Source organism: Coregonus lavaretus (genome assembly GCF_964263955.1).
Source record: "Coregonus lavaretus genome assembly, chromosome: 27".
Classification (NCBI taxonomy): domain Eukaryota; kingdom Metazoa; phylum Chordata; class Actinopteri; order Salmoniformes; family Salmonidae; genus Coregonus; species Coregonus lavaretus.
The window spans coordinates 25,882,545-25,903,653 of NC_140014.1; the positions used below are offsets into that span (position 1 = coordinate 25,882,545).

The 21,109-nt window shown below is 43.7% G+C and overlaps 1 protein-coding gene across 2 annotated transcripts; it reads left to right on the plus strand.

The window, feature by feature from the left end:
- Nucleotides 1-13,178: 13,178 nt before the first annotated feature.
- On the plus strand, nucleotides 13,179-18,713 carry LOC311102799 (beta-soluble NSF attachment protein-like; the record flags this gene model as incomplete). Of its 2 annotated transcripts, XM_084144214.1 has the most annotated exons (10): nucleotides 13,179-13,407; nucleotides 14,831-14,913; nucleotides 15,025-15,141; nucleotides 15,362-15,408; nucleotides 15,680-15,757; nucleotides 15,829-15,884; nucleotides 16,143-16,227; nucleotides 16,321-16,425; nucleotides 16,581-16,649; nucleotides 16,776-18,713. In XM_084144214.1, the coding sequence occupies 10 exons, from the start codon at nucleotides 13,310-13,312 to the stop codon at nucleotides 16,926-16,928; spliced, it is 891 nt and encodes a 296-aa protein (XP_084000340.1). In that variant the 3' UTR covers nucleotides 16,929-18,713. The 2 variants fall into 2 exon arrangements, with proteins under 2 accessions (XP_084000340.1, XP_084000341.1); XM_084144215.1 differs by lacking the exons at nucleotides 13,179-13,407; nucleotides 14,831-14,913; nucleotides 15,362-15,408 and having other exon boundaries at nucleotides 15,034-15,141.
- Nucleotides 18,714-21,109: the final 2,396 nt, after the last annotated feature.

Below are 21,109 nucleotides of genomic sequence, written 5' to 3' on the forward strand. Positions count from 1 at the left end.
TAAAATGTTCGTAATATTTGTAGCTGATTTATTTTACCACACACAGTCTCGAGTATACAGGTACATTAATGTCATAAGTGTACAAGCGTGTCAAATATGACCCACGTAGCACAAAACGTTCCTGGAACCTAAACCAACGTTGGACTTCGGTTGGGAAAGGTTGTATATTGGTGTTGCAAAAACAAACGTTGTAACAACGTTCTCTCAACATTCCTAAATAAACGTACATTTATTCTTATATTTGAAACATATTCCAACGTTGCCAATACATTTTAGTCATTTAGAAGACGCTGTTATCCAGAGCGACTTACAGTTAGCGAGGGCATACATTATTTTTTATTTTTCATACTGGCCCCCCGTGGGAATCGAACACACAACCCTGGCGTTGCAAACGCCATGCTCTACCAACTGAGCTACATCCCTGCCGGCCATTCCCTCCCCTACCCTGGACCAATTGTGCGCCGCCAATAGGTTGAGATTTGGTACTATTTGACAGGTATGAAAGGGAACTCTTGGTCAACGTTTCTAAATGTTGTCAGGAGGTTCAAAATGAACGTTTCAAAATAAATGTATTTGAAACCTATTCCAACGTAGCTAATAGGTTGGGATTTGGTACTGTTTGACACGTACGAGAAGGAACTATTGGCCAACGTTTATAAACGTTGTCAGTAGGTTTAAAAATGAACTTTTGCTTGCACTCCCATTGGCATAGAAACGCACAGTTCCATCAACTTGTTTGCGGAATGCCGACATGCGCGCAGATAAGACGCTCTTTTCTAACTCACTTAAGTGAATTCACTGCAGTAACGTCGTCGGGTCACTTGGTAATTTTTATATGTAATAACATGTAACATTAGCTTTTAATTATGTAATCAGTGTTGATGTTAGATTATTAAACAACTGAATGCCTGGAGTTAGCTAGCTAACATTAAGTTAAGTAAGTTAACGTTTTAGTACAAGGTAACGCTAGCTTACCTAACTCAGTTGACTCTGTGGTGTCCGAGACAACGATGCTGATTTATGCTGTGATGATAAGAATTCCGCTGACGCTGTACTTTGATTATAAAGGTTTATTGTATCAAAGAATTCCAGCGTCAATTTACAGACATCTGCAGATATCTGGAGAATAACCGGACCCAAATCTCTGCTATGTTATTCCTCCCCGTCCTTTGTTCAAAACATGGTATTTATATCCTATGTAAAATAAGATGGGTGGTTTTTGACAGACCAATCCCCGGGTTCCACATATCTCCAAATGTCCTCTATTCCAAGAAGCCTATGTAGTAATGCTTTCCAGATGTTTCAGCAAAGCAGAGTAGAGTTCATCCATTACACCATTTGCAAATGTCAGCAAAATCATAGACCCTCAGACACTATAACTCCCTTACTGTAACGTTAGCTAAGTTGACTAACGTTAGAGTAAACTAGGCTTATTAACACAAGCTTTACCGTTCTGCTAGTTAACCAGCCAGCTGACCAGCCGTAACCTTACGTTACCCCCTTGCCTTGTGTTCTTCGGATCATCATTCTCCTTTTGCCAAGTAAGTTACTACTGCTTCGGATTCCTCAAACCAAGCCCCGGGTGTGTTCGCTGACACTGACACAAATGTTCCAATGTAACTTAGATCAAGTTACCTTGCGTTGAAACATGGCAATCTATGTTTTCTGTCTACAGTTACAGCTTGCCAACCAGCCAGTCAACGAACCAGCTGTAGCCCTTGGTAACTTACTCTTCGTAAGTCTTCCTCCTCCTCCAGCCAGCTAACGTAAGGCGATTGATTAACTAAATTAGTGAAATTAATTAACCCACCCAATTACTCAACTAAGCACCCATAGCCACTGTGTATATATATCAATGACACGACCAATACATTCATTTCAGGATATAATGGATAGAGCATGGTGAAGGCCTTCCCAGTAAACTATATGCATCAGGCTTGTCTGGGTGTCACAAAGAAGTTGATTCTGACTTGGATGCATGGAAAGAGGGAAACAAGAATGTCTAGGGGTCCTATTGCAAATATCAGTACCTGCATGTTGGAGCTGAAACCGGCAGTGCCCAACATCTTTGCTCGTAAGCCTAGGAGTCTAGATGAAATCGAAAGATGGAAAGCCACTGAATTCCGCCAATTCATGCTGTACAGTCGTGGTCAAAAGTTGAGAATGACACAAGTATTGGTCTTCACAAAGTTTGCTGCTTCAGTGTTTTTAGATATTTGTCAGATGTTACTATGATATACTGAAGTATAATTACAAGCATTCCATAAGTGTCAAAGGCTTTTTTTGAAAATTACATTAAGTTTATGCAAAGAGTCAATATTTGCAGTGTTGACCCTTCTTTTTCAAGACTTCTGCAATCCGCCCTGGCATGCTGTCAATTAACTTCTGGGCCACATCATGACTGATGGCAGCCCATTCTTGCATAATCAATGCTTGGAGTTTGTCAGAATTTGTGGGTTTTGGTTTGTCTACCCGCCTCTTGAGGATTGACCACAAGTTCTCAATGGGATTAAAGTCTGGGGAGTTTCCTGGCCATGGACCCAAAATGTCAATGTTTTGTTCCCTGAGCCACTTAGTTATCACTTTTGCCTTACGGCAAGGTGCTCCATCATGCTGGAAAAGGCATTGTTCGTCACCAAACTGTTCTTGGATGGTTGGGAGAAGTTGCTCTCGGAGGATGTGTTGGTACCATTCTTTATTCATGGCTGTGTTCTTAGGCAAAATTGTGAGTGAGCCCACTCCCTTGGCTGAGAAGCAACCCCACACATGAATGGTCTCAGGATGCTTTACTGTTGGCATGACACAGGACTGATGGTAGCGCTCACCTTGTCTTCTCCGGACAAGCTTTTTTCCAGATGCCCCAAACAATCGGAAAGGGGATTCATCAGAGAAAATGACTTTAGCCCAGTCCTCAGCTGTCCAATCCCTGTACCTTTTGCAGAATATCAGTCTGTCCCTGATGTTTTTCCTGGAGAGAAGTGGCTTCCTCGCTGCCCTTCTTGACACCAGGCCATCCTCCAAAAGTCTTTGCCTCAATGTGCGTGCAGATGCACTCACACCTGCCTGCTGCCATTCCTGAGCAAGCTCTGCACTGGTGGTGCCCGATCCCGCAGCTGATTCAACTTTCACAACAATTGAACCTCTCTCCTAGAAGTACTTGATGATCCGATAAATGGTTGATTTAGGTCCAATCTTACTAGCAGCAATATCCTTGCCCGTGAAGCCCTTTTTGTGCAAGCAATGATGACCCCTTCACTTTTTCTACATTTTTAAGTTACAGCCTTATTCTAAAATGGATTAAATACATTTTCTTTCCTCAATCTACACACAATACCCCATAAAAATATTTGACTTTTTTTTTTCTTTTTTGGGGGGGGTGGGGGGGGGTGGATCAGCTTAATATTGCAGATATATTGTATCTTCTATCAATGTAATTGTCTGCATCACTTCCAATCCCCCATGTTTTTTATATATATATACTCCCCTTTATTACTTTTCAACCCCGCCATCCTTTCCCTACTTGGAGTAAATTAGTGAACAACAATGCCCAGGCCTCTACTTCCGGTCTATACTTACTATCTACACCTTATGGACAGAGTTAATTTTACAATAATTCTATTATATATATATATATATATTAATTTTTGCTCCTGAACTTCTTCTACTCTCAACCTCTCCGATCATTTTCATGATGTCCATCCGGTTTGCTTCTATATGCCATATCTTTCTAACTGTGCTCTTTCCCAAAAGCTCCCAACATACAACCTATATACTTATTATGGACACAGTATGCTTACATTATTAGCTATCTTTGTTATTATTTGTTGTTATTTGTTATTAGTCCCATCCTTCAACTCTATTCAATACCTCCCATCTATCTCTTAACACCATCCATATAGAATTTCTATTTGACATATATATTTCAACCGTACTGTGATGTTTTACAAAAGTTCTGAACCTTTCTATTCTCATTGCTTCTACAGATTGTGAATTAAAAATAAACATTTTTGTTAAAAGTATTATTATATTATTGATTGATTGACTATGACTTTTCAGATCACCCAGTAATGCTATCTGCAAGGTTAGCTCCAGGTAAATATTGCAATCCTTTAGCCATTCCTGGACCTGTGTCCAAAAACAAGCTACAAATGGACAGAACCAAAACAAATGATCTAATGATTCTGTCTCTTCACAGCAAAATCTGCAGAGGTGGGAAGATTGTATCCCCCATATAAATAACATTCTATTGGTAGCAAGAATTTTGTATAATAATTTAAATGGAAAGATTCTAATTTTTGAATCCGGTGTCATTTTGCGTGTTAGTTCATAAACACTATGCCATGGGATCGGTACGTCAAAGATCTCTTCCCAACTATTTTGCAATCTATATGGGACGGCTGTCAATCCTTTGGTCCTTAAGTGAAACTGATATACTTTTTTTATTTATCACAGTTTTCCTTAACCAATTATATTATTTAATGCAAGGCCGACAGACAAGTTCCTTACTTTCTCCCCCTTCCACTTTCCTCTTTTGCGGTAAGGCTGCAATTATTTGGTTGTAATTTTGGGAGCAGACATTTCCATATGTTTTTGTTAGCTGCATGTGCGACATAACTCCACCAGTCCTACCGATGATATCATTTACGAAGATTATACCTTTTTTAAACATTCTGTCAAAAAATAAAGGTTTTTTGTCAATTAGTATATTTGAATTTAACCACAATATTTGTTGCATTATTTGTTCTGTAGTTTCTGGAGGATTAAATTGAAATTGCAACCAACTTTCTATGGCTTGTTTTAGAAATAGTGATATTTGGGAGATGATTTCCTTTTCAAATAACTGCAAAAGGCCTTTCTTGAACATTGTGTGAGACAATCTTACTAATTTGCTTGAGAACCAGTTCGGATTTAAGTATAACTTTTGTATGACTGAAGCTTTTAGTGATAGGTCTAATGCTTTAATATTTAATCATTTCTGTCCTCCGAATTCATATTCATTATATAAATATGCCCTTTTAATTTTGTCTGGCTTGCCGTTCCAAATAAAATTGAATATTTTTTTCTCATATAATTTAAAAAACTGTTCGCTAGGCGTAGGCAAGACCATAAGGAAATAGGTAAACTGGGATAATACTAAAGAGTTAATCAGGGTGATTTTTCCACAAATTGACAGGTATTTTCCTTTCCATGGTAGTAAGATCTTATCTATTTTTGCTAACTTTCTATTAAAATGTATTGAAGTGAGATCATTTATTTCCTTTGGGATATGTATTCCGATATATATCCACATCACCATCAGACCATTTTATTGGTAAACTACATGGTAATGTAAAAATTGTATTTTTTAGTGATCCAATACGTAATATAGTACATTTGTCATAATTTGGTTGTAATCCAGAGAGGTTAGAAAATGTTACTAGCAGCAATATCCTTGCCTGTGAAGCCCTTTTTGTGCAAGCAATGATGGCCCCTTCACTTTTTCTACATTTTTAAGTTACAGCCTTATTCTAAAATTGATTAAATACATTTTCTTTCCTCAATCTACACACAATACCCCATAAAAACATTTGACATTTTTGCAAATGTATTACAAATTAAAAAACATACCTTATTTACACAAGTATTCAGACCCTTTGCTATGAGACTCGTAATTCAGCTCAGGTGCATCCTGTTTCCATTTATCATCCTTGAGATGTTTCTACAACTTGATTGGAGTCCACCTGTGCTAAATTCAATTGATTGGACATGATTTGGAAAGGCACACACCTGTCTATATAAGGTCCCACAGTTGACAGTGCATGTCAGAGCAAAAACCAAGCCATGAGGTCGAAGGAATTGTCCGTAGAGCTCCGAGACAGGATTGTGTCGAGGCACACATTTGGGGAAGGGTACCAAAACATTTCTGCAGCATTGAATGTCCCCAAGAACACAGTGGCCTCCATAAATGGAAGGCGTTTGGAACCACCAAGACTCTTCCTAGAGCAGCCAAACTGACCAATCAGGGGAGAAGGGCCTTGGTCAGGGAGGTGACCAAAACCCGATGGTCACTCTGACAGAGCTCCAGAGTTCCTCTGTGGAGATGGGAGAACCTTCCAGAAAGACAACCATCTCTGCAGCACTCCACTGAATGCCAAGCGTCACGTCTGGAGGAAACCAGGCACAGCTCATCATCTGGCCAATACCATCCCTACGGTGAAGCGTGGTGGCAGCATCATGCTGTGGGGATGTTTTTCAGCAGCAGGGACTGAGAGACTAGTCAGGATCGAGGGAAAGACGAACGGAGAAAAGTACAGAGAGAACCTTGATGAAAACCTGCTCCAGAGCGCTCAGGACCTCAGACTGGGGCGACGGTTCACCTTCTAACAAGACAACAACCCTAAGCACACAGCCAAGACAACGCAGGAGAGGCTTCGGGACAAGTCTCAATGTCCTTGAGTGGCCCAGCCAGAGCCCGGACTTGAACCCGATCGAATATCTCTGGAGAGACCTGAAAATAGCTGTGCAGCAACGCTCCCCATCCAACCTGACAGAGCTTAAGAGGATCTGCAGAGAAGAATGGGAGAAACTCCCCAAATACATTTACATTTTAGTCATTTATCAGACGCTCTTATCCAGAGCGACTTACAGTTAGTGAGTGCATAAATTTTTTCATACTGGCCCCCCGTGGGAAACGAACCCACAACCCTGGCGTTGCAAGTGCCATGCTCTACCAACTGAGCTACACGGGGCCACGTACAGGTGTGCCAAGCTTGTAGCGTCATACCCAAGAAGACTCGAGGCTGTAATCGCTGCCAAAGGTGCTTCAACAAAGTACTGAGTAAAGGGTCTGAATACTTATGTAAATGTGATATCAGTTTTTTTTTGCAAAAAAAATCTAAAAACCTGTTTTTGCTTTTATTATGGGGTATTGTGTGTAGATTGAGTCGAAAAAACGAATCAATTTTAGAATAAGGCTGTAACGTAACAAAATGTGGAAAAAGTGAAGGGGTCTGAATACTTTCCGAATGCACTGTATATCTCGGTAGTTAACTATAATAATTATTTTACTTGTTTAAAAAATTGGGGGGGTTAACTATTTAGTTATTAGCATGTATTAATGTCATTGTCATGTCCGATGTCCTAATAACTTTCCACCGGCACTCGGGTGCGTTAATAAACCAATGCTAAATATTCCCATTGTAAAACCGCCTCTCCAGCACTCAATATTGGGAGCTGAGAAATAAATTGGACACCTTTGAAAGCTGTGTTTCCCCTCTATTCAACACTGGCCATGTCATTTGGACAGCATTAAAATACATTCTTAGAAATAACTCCCAATGCTGTAATAGATCTCCTCTGAAACCTGAATATTTTAGCCTTACAAGTTATACATTTACATTTACATTTTAGTCATTTAGCAGACGCTCTTAACCAGAGCGACTTACAGGAGCAATTAGGGTTAAGTGCCTTGCTCAAGGGCACATTAACGTCATTTAGCAGACGCTCTTAGCCAGAGCGACTCACAAATTGGTGCGTTCACCCTATAGCCAGTGGGATAACCACTTTACAATTTGGGGGGGGGGGGGGTTAGAAGGAATACTTTAGCCTATCCCAGGTATTCCTTAAAGAGGTGGGGTTTCAAATGTCTCCGGAAGGTGGTGAGTGACTCCGCTGTCCTGGCGTCGTGAGGGAGCTTGTTCCACCATTGGGGTGCCAGAGCAGCGAACAGTTTTGACTGGGCTGAGGGGGAGCTGTGCTTCCGCAGAGGAAGGGGAGCCAGCAGGCCAGAGGTGGATGAACGCAATGTCCTCGTTTGGGTGTAGGGACTGATCAGAGCCTGAAGGTACAGGGGTGCCGTTCCCCTCACTGCTCCAAAGGCAAGCACCATGGTCTTGTAGCGGATGCGAGCTTCAATTGGAAGCCAGTGGAGTGTGCGGAGGAGGGGGGTGACGTGAGAGAACTTGGGAAGGTTGAACACCAGACGGGCTGCGGCATTCTGGATGAGTTGTAGGGGTTTAATGGCACAGGCAGGGAGCCCAGCCAACAGCGAGTTGCAGTAGTCCAGACGGGAGATGACAAGTGCCTGGACCAGGACCTGCGCCGCTTCCTGTGTAAGGCAGGGTCGCACTCTCCGAATGTTGTAGAGCATGAACCTGCAGGAGCGGGTCACCGCCTTGATGTTGGCGGAGAACGACAGGGTGTTGTCCAGGGTCACGCCTAGGCTCTTCGCACTCTGGGAGGAGGACACAGCGGAATTGTCTACCGTGATGGCGAGATCATGGAACGGGCAGTCCTTCCCGGGGAGGAAGAGCAGCTCCGTCTTGCCAGGGTTCAGCTTGAGGTGGTGATCCGTCATCCATACTGATATGTCTGCCAGACATGCAGAGATGCGATTCGCCACCTGGTGATCAGAAGGGGGAAAGGAGAAGATTAGTTGTGTATCGTCAGCGTAGCAATGATAGGAAAGGCCATGTGAGGATATGACAGAGCCAAGTGACTTGGTGTATAGGGAGAAAAGGAGAGGGCCCAAAACCGATCCCTGGGGGACACCAGTGGTGAGAGCACGTGGTGCGGAGACAGCTTCCCGCCACGCCACTTGGTAGGAGCGACCGGTCAGGTAGGACGCAATCCAGGAGTGAGCCGCGCCGGAGATGCCCATTTCGGAGAGGGTGGAGAGGAGGATCTGATGGTTCACAGTATCAAAGGCAGCAGACAGATCTAGAAGGACAAGAGCAGAGGAGAGAGAGTTAGCTTTAGCAGTGCGGAGAGTCTCTGTGACACAGAGAAGAGCAGTCTCAGTTGAATGACCAGTCCTGAAACCTGATTGGTTTGGATCAAGAAGGTCATTCTGAGAGAGATAGCAAGAGAGTTGGCTAAAGACGGCACGCTCAATAGTTTTGGAAAGAAAAGAAAGAAGGGATACTGGTCTGTAGTTGTTGACATCAGTGGGGTCGAGTGTTGGTTTTTTGAGAAGGGGAGCAACTCTCGCTCTCTTGAAGACGGAAGGGACATGGCCAGCGGTCAAGGATGAGTTGATCAGCGAGGTGAGGTAGGGGAGAAGGTCACCGGAGATGGTCTGGAGAAGGGAGGAGGGGATGGGGTCAAGCGGGCAGGTTGTTGGGCGGCCTGCAGTCACAAGTCGCAGGATCTTATCTGGAGAGAGAGGGGAGAAAGAAGTCAAAGCATAGGGTAGGGCAGTGTGAGCAGGACCAGCAGTGTCATTAGGCTTAACAAACAAGGATCGGATGTCGTCAACCTTCTTTTCAAAGTGGTTGACGAAGTCATCCACAGAGAGAGAGGAGGGGGGGAGGGGGGGGGGAGGATTCAGGAGGGAGGAAAATGTGGCAAAGAGCTTCCTAGGGTTAGAGGCAGATGCTTGGAATTTAGAGTGGTAGAAGGTGGCCTTAGCAGCAGAAACAGATGAAGAAAATGTAGAGAGGAGGGAGTGAAAAGATGCCAGGTCGGCAGGGAGTTTAGTTTTCTTCCATTTCCGCTCCGCTGCCCGGAGCTCTGTTCTGTGAGCTCGCAATGAGTCATCAAGCCACGGAGCTGGAGGGGAGGAGCGAGCCGGCCGTGAGGATAGGGGACACAGAGAGTCAAAGGATGCAGAAAGGGAGGAGAGGAGGGTTGAGGAGGCAGAATCAGGAGATTGGAGGGAGAAGGATTGAGCAGAGGGAAGAGATGATAGGATGGAAGAGGAGAGAGTAGTGGGAGAGAGAGAGCGAAGGTTGCGGCGGCGCATTACCATCTGTGTAGGGGCAGAGTGAGTAGTGTGGGAGGAGAGTGAGAGAGAAAAGGAAACAAAGTAGTGGTCGGAGACTTGGAGGGGAGTTGCAGTGAGATTAGTAGAGGAGCAGCATCTAGTGAAGATGAGGTCAAGCGTATTGCCTGCCTGGTGAGTAGGGGGGGACGGTGAGAGGGTGAGGTCAAAAGAGGAGAGGAGTGGAAAGAAGGAGGCAGAGAGAAATGAGTCAAATGTGGACATAGGGAGGTTGAAATCCCCCAAAACTGTGAGGGGTGAGCCATCCTCAGGGAAGGAACTTATCAAGGCGTCAAGCTCATTGATGAACTCTCCAAGGGAACCTGGAGGGCGATAGATGACAAGGATATTAAGCTTAAATGGGCTAGTGACTGTGACAGCATGGAATTCAAATGAGGAGATAGACAGATGGGTTAGGGGAAAAATTGAGAATGTCCACTTGGGAGAGATGAGGATTCCTGTACCACCACCCCTCTGACCAGATGCTCTCGGGGTATGCGAGAACACATGGTCAGACGAGGAGAGAGCAGTAGGAGTAGCGGTGTTTTCAGTGGTGATCCATGTTTCCGTCAGCGCCAGGAAGTCGAGGGACTGGAGGTTGGCATAGGCTGGGATGAAGTCAGCTTTGTTGGCAGCAGAACGGCAGTTCCAGAGGCTGCCTGCGACCTGGAACTCCACGTGGGTGGTGCGTGCAGGGACCACCAAATTGGAGAGGCAGCAGCCACGCGGTGTGGTGCGTTTGTGTAGCCTGTGCAGAGAGGAGAGAACAGGGATAGGCAGAGGCATAGTTGACAGGCTGTAGCAAATGGCTACAAAAATGCAGAGGAGATTGGAATGAAATGGGCTAAGCATCTGGGAGTGGAGAGAGCAGGGCCTCCCTCACCAAATCTTCTAGCTCGGAAACTAAAATTGTTTCACTGAACCACCCGAACAAAAACTCTCCCAACTTCCGCCTTTGGAAATCAGAATTGTTGTGAACCACAGCGGTTCAATGTTTAAAGGAGTAGACTCAACCCACTTTGTTCAGCTAGCCAACTATGACTCCATAGCCAACTAGCAGCCATGTCATTTGGACAGCATTAAAATACATTCTTAGAAATAACTCCCAATGCTGTAATAGATCTCCTCTGAAACCTGAATATTTTAGCCTTACAAGTTATAAATAAACATGTCTTAGTTAGTTACCTTGCTTTGAAGTTGCTTACTTTAGCCATTTGATCCCTGATTCATTGAATGAGGAAATGTTTTGGGCATGTAATTGTAATGTTGAAATATTTCATAGGCTATGAAGGTTGGCCAACCATCCTCCATGAGAGCCTTAAAGGGCCAGTGTTGTATTTTGAGACAGGCTTGAATATGCAAAGAAGCCAATAGGTAGAGGGTAGCCTACATTTTTGTCTGATTCTCTGTACTTATTTTGTAAAGTGGTTCCTTGCGTCATACAACACAATTTTCACTTACCTTTTAGGCCCATTGTGTTTCAGACTGGGAGGATCAAATGGCTATAGTTAGCAAGTGAAAAAAAAAAAAGGTAATGTCAAGCCCTGGTGTGGGTTACCTGTATCATCTGGCTCTTCCCCAGTCCAGGGTCTCCCACCACCAGTATATGAAGGTCTCCTCTGATGGGGATCCTGTTCTTATCATCAGCATGCTTCTGACTGCCTCCAAACAACGCTAAATACCTGCTTTTTTATTTATATGTTATGTTTTTTTTCTCTCCACAATTTCGTGGTATCCGATTGTCTTGTCCCATCGCTGCAACTCCCGTACGGACACCGGAGAGGCGAAGGTCGAGAGCCGTGCGTCCTCCGAAACACAACCAAGCCGCTTAACCCGGAAGCCAGCCGCACCAATGTGTCGGAGGAAACACCGTACACCTGGCGACCGTGTCATCATGCACTGTGGGACAAGAACATCCCTGCCGGCCAAACCCTCCCCTAACCTGGACGACGCTGGGCCAATTGTGCGTCGCCCCATGGGTCTCCGGGTCGCGGCCGGCTGCGACAGAGCCTTGACTCAAACCAAGATCTATAGTGGCACCACTGCGCCACTCGGGAGGCTAAGGACCTGCTTTTACTAGCTACGCACACTTTTTATAAAAAATATATTCAGCCCAGCTAAAACATAGCCACAGCTCAGCTGAAACATTGCCAATGGAAAGCAGGCTTACTCACCAGGTGGCCATAAATGGCTGGACACAAGGAGCTGAAAGACAGTCACATCAGTCACTCAAAATAGATATCAAAAGCACTCTAGTACAGTAGTAATCACAGAATTATGTTTGATTGTGTCTTACTGTGTGTGTCTCTTACTGTACGATGAACTTCAGTAGGTCAGTTTGGCTGTGTGTTTCCTGGATGGCGTACAGCTCCTTCAAAGATAACTCTATCCCTGATGACCTTTCACCTCCAGATGACCCCTGACCTCCAGCCTCCTTCACTTTCGGACATTAGAAACAAACTTTATTGTCCACACAATTTGGAAACACTTCATTGTTTGGCCTTCGACCTCCCAATAACATGAGTAACAACTACAATTACCTTTAGAGTTGCTGACGGAATTGGCTTCGATGTAGAACAGGAACATACACTTATCCTTCTTCCCCCTGCTGCCGCCTACACACACACCTCATCAGTGACTCAGACAGTGCCAGTGATGATGAATTCCCAATCACCCCTACCTTCACCTCCACAAGCCTCCACCATGTTGTCAGTGCTGTCCAGAAACCAAGGGGTCACTTGGACATCATTGAGGGGTTAAGCGATTTTTAGAGGCTAGTTAGGGGATAGAATGACCTCTAACTGACCCTTACCTCAGACTAACTCTGTGTGTGTGTCTGACCATTACCTATTTGAGCACTGGGGGAGGGCGTGAGTTTCCTCTCCAGCTATCAAACTCACAATTTATGCTGAAAAGTTACCACTTAGCTAACATTAGCTACCTCACCTGCTACTAGAAGAACAGCTAGCTACTGTAATTGGAAGACAAATGTTGCTACTCACCCGAGTTGCTTGGTTGGAAAGCGAACGTCACTTCTCTGAAGACAAACTTTAAAAATGAATAGATACTTTTGGTTACGCTGCTTTAATAATTGAAAATGTAATAGCTAGCTAACTATATAGTAGTTAACAAAACAACAGTTTCTTTTGATGGTTCTGTTTATGTTTTCAACTTTGGCGCCATTTTTACGCAACTTCCGCACCGCTTCGCAGCAGGATTTTTCAGAAGAACCTCTCAAATCTCAAAAGCATAAAACATACTATGCACAGTTTTGTTTTCGGTCTTGTATGAACAGCTATATAGCACACTTGTTATAATAGCAAAAATATATAAATGCAGTATGATTCTTACAAATAAGTCGTACTGGATTCAAACTTGTTGCAATTTTCTCCAGCTCGCTAGGTGGCGGTAATGCACCAAGACTGTCTTGAGGGAATCAATAGATAAAGACATACGACCGAGGAGGACTCTCTCATCAGCACCATCTCTCGGAATCCATTCACAGCTGAACGGATTCTGCGGAATATTTGTTTTTACCTTGTCGACGACACACACACAGCCCAAACAGCGATGGATACCTCCGGAAAAGAGAAGGAGGCCATGCAGCTGATGGCCGAAGCCGACAAGAAGGTCAAATCCTCCGGCTCGTTCTTGGGAGGGATGTTCGGGTGAGATGAGATGCATTGGTTCTCATGTAGCCTACGGAGTCACTACACGAGCGCAGATTCACTACTGCATCACGGCAGGGGGATGTGTCGATGCTTCATGACATTGGACACAACAAATCGCGAGTGCATTGGTTAGCTGTATGATGGTTAGGCCTATATTAATGGAAAGGGATTATAGGTATCATTTTGCAGTAGTGAGGGGGAGGATGGCGGTCCTGTTTGTCGCAGTCAGGCCTCTCTGCCTCGGGGAGAAGATGTGCAGTGCTCCGGTCACCTGACAGCAAACTGTCAACATTTACCGTTTAACCACCGGGGTTGTTGCTCATTACCGACGACAGTAGGGCGCTTATTGGTAGTGGCCTATAATATATTCAGCAGAACAGACATGGCTCTCTGACATGTAGAGTAGGGCAGCACTATTCATGAGATATTCTATATACTGAACAAAAATATAAACGCAACATATAAAGTGTTGGTCCCATTTTTCATGAGCTGAAATAAAAGATCACAGAAATTTTCCATACACACAAAAAGTGTATTTCTTTCAAATTTTGTGCACAAATTTGTTTACATCCCTGTTAGTGAGCATTTCATTTCTCCTTTGCCAAGACAATCCATCCCCCTGACCAGTGTGGCATGTCAAGAAGCTGATTGAACAGCATGATCATTACACCGGTGCACCTTGTGCTTGGGACAATAAAAGGCCACTCTAAAATGTGCAGTTTTGTCACACTACAAAATGCCACAGATGTCCCATGTTTGAGGGAGTGTGCAATTGGCATGCTGACTGCAGGAATGTCCGTAAGAGCTGTTGCCAGAGAATTTAATGTTCATTTCTCTACCATAAGCCGCCTCTAACGTCGTTTTAGAGAATTTGGCAGTACATCCAACCGGCCTCACAACCGCAGACCACGTGTTACCATGCCAGCCCAGGACCTCTACATCCGGCTTCTTCACCTGCGGGATCGTCTGAGGAGGGGGAGGAGGGGTGCTGAGGAGTATTTCTGTCTCTAATAAAGCGCTTTTGTGGGGAAAAACTCATTCTGATTGGCTGGGCCTGGCTCCCCAGTGGGTGGACCTGGCTCCCAAGTGGGTGGTCCTATGCCCTCCCAGGCCCACCCATGGCTGCGCCCCTGCCCAGTCATGTGAAATCCATAGATTAGGACCTAATTTATTTATTTAAATTGACAAATGTCCTTCTATGAAGTATAACTCAGTAAAATCTTTGAAATTGTTGCATGTTGCGTTTATATTTATGTTCAGCATATATTTGCTTTGGTAGACAACGTTCAGTTTGCGTCCTCCTGAATGAGACCCAGTAGACACAAACACATGTTCTGATGGTGTCCAGGTCTAGAACTCATGTAACTTACAGTGTTGTTAAATGTGTGTGTGTGTGTGCGCGCATATGGGTGTATTTCAGGGGAAGTCACCACAAAGTAGAAGATGCATGTGAGATGTATGCCAGAGCAGCCAACATGTTCAAGATGGCCAAGAACTGGACCGGTGGGTCACACACACATGCACACACAGACAAACACACACACACACACTGCTGAAATACTACATACGTTCCATAGATATGATAATTATGTTTTTGTGTTTGTGTGTGTGTAGCTGCTGGTAATGCGTTCTGCCAGGGGGCCCGGCTCCACATGCAGCTGCAGAACAAACTGGACTCAGCCACCAGCTTCGTCGACGCAGGGAACGCTTACAAGAAGGCTGACCCTCAGGGTAGGAACACACTCCAATACATACTAGACTAGAGGGCAAAGCCTCCCTAATAGTAGTCCCTACTAGTAGGTACTGTATGTTTCTGTCTGTGTTCTTTCTCTTTCACTCACTCTGGTAGGAAAACCTAACCTCTCTTACTCCCTGCTCTTTCTTTCTCTATCCACCTTTCTTTTTTTCTCTCCCCCTCTTTCACTCCTCCCTCTCCCCCTCTCCCCTGTAGAGGCTATCAACTGTATAAATGCAGCCATCGATATTTACACTGACATGGTAAGCCTGGTCCAACCCTTGAGCCCTGACCTCTAATTCCAAACCTGTGACCGCTAACCATACCACTCTCATCTTAACCTGCTTCACCCATTTCTATGTGCAATTGTGCATGTACTGTGTGTGAGGGGGCTATATCTTCTAGCCATCAACGGCTGATACCGCCTGATATGAAGGCTGATACAGTATGTATGTTCTAATGATTCTGTATCAGTGTTGTTGCAATCGACAGGTTATTCTCCATCTCTGTACTAATGATCCACGTGTATTACAGGGTAGGTTTACTATCGCAGCCAAACATCACATCACCATCGCAGAGGTGTACGAGTCTGAGCTGGTGGACATAGAGAAGGTACGGAACACACACACTCACATCTAACTCCTTATGAACAATATTTTACGTGTGTGTCTCCTGTTGCCCAGGCGATCGCCCACTATGAGCAGGCAGCCGATTATTATAAAGGGGAGGAGTCCAACAGGTGAGTCTCCAGTGTTCTGTAGTATAAATGAATACTATACTATTCAGTTATGCTACACTCTACTACTACTATACTGTACTCAAATGCTTTATCTCTCTCTCTCTCTCCTCTCTCCTCTCTCTCTCTATCTCTCTCTCTCTCTCTCTCTCTCTCTCTCTATCTCTCTCTCTCTCTCTCTCTCTCTCTCTCTCTCTCTCTCTCTCTCTCTCTCTCTCTCTCTCTCTCTCCTCTCTCTCTCTCTCTCTCTCTCTCTCTCAGTTCTGCTAACAAGTGTCTGCTGAAGGTGGGCCACTACAGCGCTCAGCTGGAGCAGTATCCGAAAGCCATTGAGATCTACGAGCAGGTGTGTATATGTGTTTGTGTGTGTGTTGCATGCATTTTAAAGCCCTGAAATGTGATCAGCTCTCTCTGAGTGATGTAATGGTGTGTGTGTCAGGTGGCCACCAATACTATGGACAACCCCTTGCTGAAGTATAATGCCAAAGAGTACTTCTTTAAAGCCTCCCTCTGCCACTTCATTGTGGACGAACTCAACGCAAAGGTATTATTATTATTATCATTATTAGTGGTAGTAGTTCTCTTGTTTTGAAGCAAGACACACAGAGTAGACAAATATTCTTCAGATATTCCAACTGAACTGAGGAAGTACCTGTCAATTAGTAATGATTACAAGTGTGTGTTTGTGTGTTTTTACAGCTGGCCATAGAGAAGTATGAGGATATGTTTCCTGCTTTTGCTGACTCCAGAGAGTGCAAGCTGCTGAAGGTAGACACGATGAGCGCCTTTGTGTGTGTGTGTGTGTTAACGGACTTCACGTTGCTTGTTTAACAGCATAGCTTCCTTCTTCACCAGCCCACAACCATTTCCCTCCCCCTCTCTGTCTCTCTGTAGAAGTTGCTGGATGCCCATGAGGAGCAGAACTGCGAGGCGTTTACTGAAGCTGTTAAAGAGTTTGACTCCATCTCTCGTCTGGACCAATGGCTCACCACCATGCTGCTCCGTATCAAGAAGACCATCCAGGGAGATGCTGGAGACCTCAAATAAAGAGAGATAGAGGGGTGGGTTGGGTGGAGGGATAGAGAAAAGAATGGGTAGGGAGAGAGGATGGAGAGATGAGAGGGAGAGAGAGGGATGGAGGAGAGATATAGGGTTAGGGCAGTTGTGTGAAGGGAGACAGGTCTATGTGTTTGATGTGTTCTGTGTAAAGAACTCCATGACTCTGTAGCAGTGGTGTAAAAAGTACCCAATTGTCATACTTGAGTCAAAGTAAAGATACCTTAATAGAAAATGACACAAGTAAAAGTGAGTCATACAGTAAAATACTACTTGAGTAAAAGTCTAAAAGTATTGGGTTTTAAATATACTTAAGTATCAAAAGTAAATATATATGCTACAATATACTTAAGTATCAAAAGCAAAAGTATAAATCATTTCAAATTACTTATATTAAGCTAACCAGACAGCACAGTTTTCATGTTTTGTTTAATTTACAGATAGCCAGGGGCACACTCCAACACTCAGACATAATTTACAAATGAAGCATTTGTCTTTAGTGAGTCCGCCAGATCAGAGGCAGTAGAGGTGACCAGGGATGTTCTCTTGATAAGTACGTGAATTTGACCATTTTCCTGTTAAAATGTAAAAAGTACTTTTGGGTGTCAGGGAAAATGTATGGAGTAAAAGTACATTATTTTCTTTAGGAATGTAGTGAAGTAAAAGTGAAATATAATAGTAAAGTAAAGTACAGATACCCAAAAAACTACTTAAGTAGTACTTTAAAGTATTTTTACTTAAGTACTTTACACCACTGCTCTGTAGTTCATCATGTCTTTCCATACCTCCCCTCACACTCACACACTGTCAAAAACGTTAGCTGTTTCAACTTAAAAATATGAGTTACCCAGGAGTTGACAAAACCAGTTGACAAATTATTAGATACATAATAGTATATAAGTTTATACAACTTTATATTTTAGGTAAGTGGGGTACTCTTACACTCATGTTTTTAAGGTGAGTCAGTATGTTTTTTACAGTGTATGACACACTTAACCTTCCTAACGTCTCCACTGAATATCTTCCCTGGATTGGACCCTGTACAGGTTCATGTTTTAAAGTGTAGGGCTATACAGATAGTGTATGTAAAGGTGGTGTGTGTGTGCGTGTTAGTGTGTGTGCGCGCAATGTATCACATTGAAGCCAATATATCTGTGCCAGTGCTTGTAGTTGTTATTATTGTTGTGTGTGTGTGTGTGTGTGTGTGTGTGTGTGTGTGTGTGTGTGTGCGTATGAGAGAGAGAGAGAGAAACCAAAGGGAATGAACACTTGTTCAATGGGACTGTATCATGGTCATTTGACGGTAATGATTCTTGTCAAATCGGAGTCCTCCATTATAAAAGTGTTTCTATTGATTATTCTCCTATGAAAATGTGTATATATGTTTGAACCCTTTACTTTCCTCTCCTCTTGCCCCTCCCTCATATCACATCACTACTACCTACACACTTCCCTTAACCCCTGGACCCTTATCCACTACCCCACAGACAGGTCCCCTAGCCCGCTAGACACTTATGATCTGAAAAAATTGGATAGGTATAAGCACACATATTCAATCCTCTCAGATCTACACAGGTGTTAGGAGTCAGATGTTAGGGGAAGTGTCTGTGTTGTTGCTGTGTTGTGCTTTTGTGCTGTGTGTGTATTCCTCTCAGCATGTTGCCACGGTAATGATGTGTGTGTTCAGTGTTATTGTCAAACTATAGGTTATCACAATGTATCGCTATGTTCATTATCACCTGCATAATGTACAACAAATAAACGTCAACAAACTTGCATTTGCTGCCGTGTGTGTGTGTGAAAAAAAGAGACAGAGCGATGGATCTATGTAAGGGATAATCAACGAGGGGCTATGTATTCTATGGAAAATAATGTACTACGTGGAAGGTGTGTTCCACAACGCGCAAGCAGAGTAGCCTATATAAACGAGTATTCAACAATGCCATGGTATAATATTGGATCATCCCTAGAATCAAAATCAATTCAAATTACATTTAAAATCAATGTTGAAATTATGGTCATTTTCTTGAAATCAAATATCGAATACTGATATCTAACACTGATTTTCCAAATTGTTTGCACGTTTGTCGGACGGTAGGCCTACAAACAAAACATTATTTTCATTCTGTATCATCTCATCAATGAAACAGCAGCAGCTTCATAATTTTGTTTTATCAGCAACGTTCTATTGGCAGTTAGTTTCTGTCTGTTTGTTATTTGGTCTACCCTGTCTGTTATTCACAGAGATATTTCACGTTATATTTCATATACTTTTACATTATTTTATCACATGGACATTCAGGAAGTCTCAGGATCACCTTCTGAGAGCATCAGTCGTCACCAGAGCCCTCAAACTATCTATTCGACAGAGAGCTCCTTCGAGATCACGCAGCCAACCAGCAGGTGTCTCCCGCGTTGTATGATCTGCTGCAGGAGAACTTGCTCTGAGCTGCGAATGCTCACAGTGGAGAGGAGCTGGTGTGCAAGGTCGGTTGATAAAAAAATAAATATATATATATACAGTGGGGAGAACAAGTATTTGATACACTGCCGATTTTGCAGGTTTTCCTACTTACAAAGCATGTAGAGGTCTGTAATTTTTATCATAGGTACACTTCAACTGTGAGAGACGGAATCTAAAACAAAAATCCAGAAAATCACATTGTATGATTTTAAAGTAATTAATTTGCATTTTATTGCATGACATAAGTATTTGATACATCAGAAAAGCAGAACTTAATATTTGGTACAGAAACCTTTGTTTGCAATTACAGAGATCATACGTTTCCTGTAGGTCTTGACCAGGTTTGCACACACTGCAGCAGGGATTTTGGCCCACTCCTCCATACAGACCTTCTCCAGATCCTTCTGGTTTCGGGGCTGTCGCTGGGCAATACAGACTTTCAGCTCCCTCCAAAGATGTTCTATTGGGTTCAGGTCTGGAGACTGGCTAGGCCACTCCAGGACCTTGAGATGCTTCTTACGGAGCCACTCCTTAGTTGCCCTGGCTGTGTGTTTCGGGTCGTTGTCATGCTGGAAGACCCAGCCACGACCCATCTTCAATGCTCTTACTGAGGGAAGGAGGTTGTTGGCCAAGATCTCGCGATACATGGCCCCATCCATCCTCCCCTCAATACGGTGCAGTCGTCCTGTCCCCTTTGTAGAAAAGCATCCCCAAAGAATGATGTTTCCACCTCCATGCTTCACGGTTGGGATGGTGTTCTTGGGGTTGTACTCATCCTTCTTCTTCCTCCAAACACGGCGAGTGGAGTTTAGACCAAAAAGCTCAATTTTTGTCTCATCAGACCACATGACCTTCTCCCATTCCTCCTCTGGATCATCCAGATGGTCATTGGCAAACTTCAGACGGGCCTGGACATGCGCTGGCTTGAGCAGGGGGACCTTGCGTGCGCTGCAGGATTTTAATCCATGACGGCGTAGTGTGTTACTAATGGTTTTCTTTGAGACTGTGGTCCCAGCTCTCTTCAGGTCATTGACCAGGTCCTGCCGTGTAGTTCTGGGCTGATCCCTCACCTTCCTCATGATCATTGATGCCCCACAAGGTGAGATATTGCATGGAGCCCCAGACCAAGGGTGATTGACCGTCATCTTGAACTTCTTCCATTTTCTAATAATTGCGCCAGCAGTTGTTGCCTTCTCACCAAGCTGCTTGCCTATTGTCCTGTAGCCCATCCCAGCCTTGTGCAGGTCTACAATTGTATCCCTGATGTCCTTACACAGCTCTCTGGTCTTGGCCATTATGGAGAGGTTGGAGTCTGTTTGATTGAGTGTGTGGACAGGTGTCTTTTATACAGGTAACGAGTTCAAACAGGTGCAGTTAATACAGGTAATGAGTGGAGAACAGGAGGGCTTCTTAAAGAAAAACTAACAGGTCTGTGAGAGCCGGAATTCTTACTGGTTGGTAGGTGATCAAATACTTATGTCATGCAATAAAATGCAAATTAATTACTTAAAAATCCTACAATGTGATTTTCTGGATTTTTGTTTTAGATTCCGTCTCTCACAGTTGAAGTGTACCCATGATAAAAATTACAGACCTCTACATGCTTTGTAAGTAGGAAAACCTGCAAAATCGGCAGTGTATCAAATACTTGTTCTCCCCACTGTATATATATAGGTATTTATTATTTATTTTGGAAAACTAGAAGAGG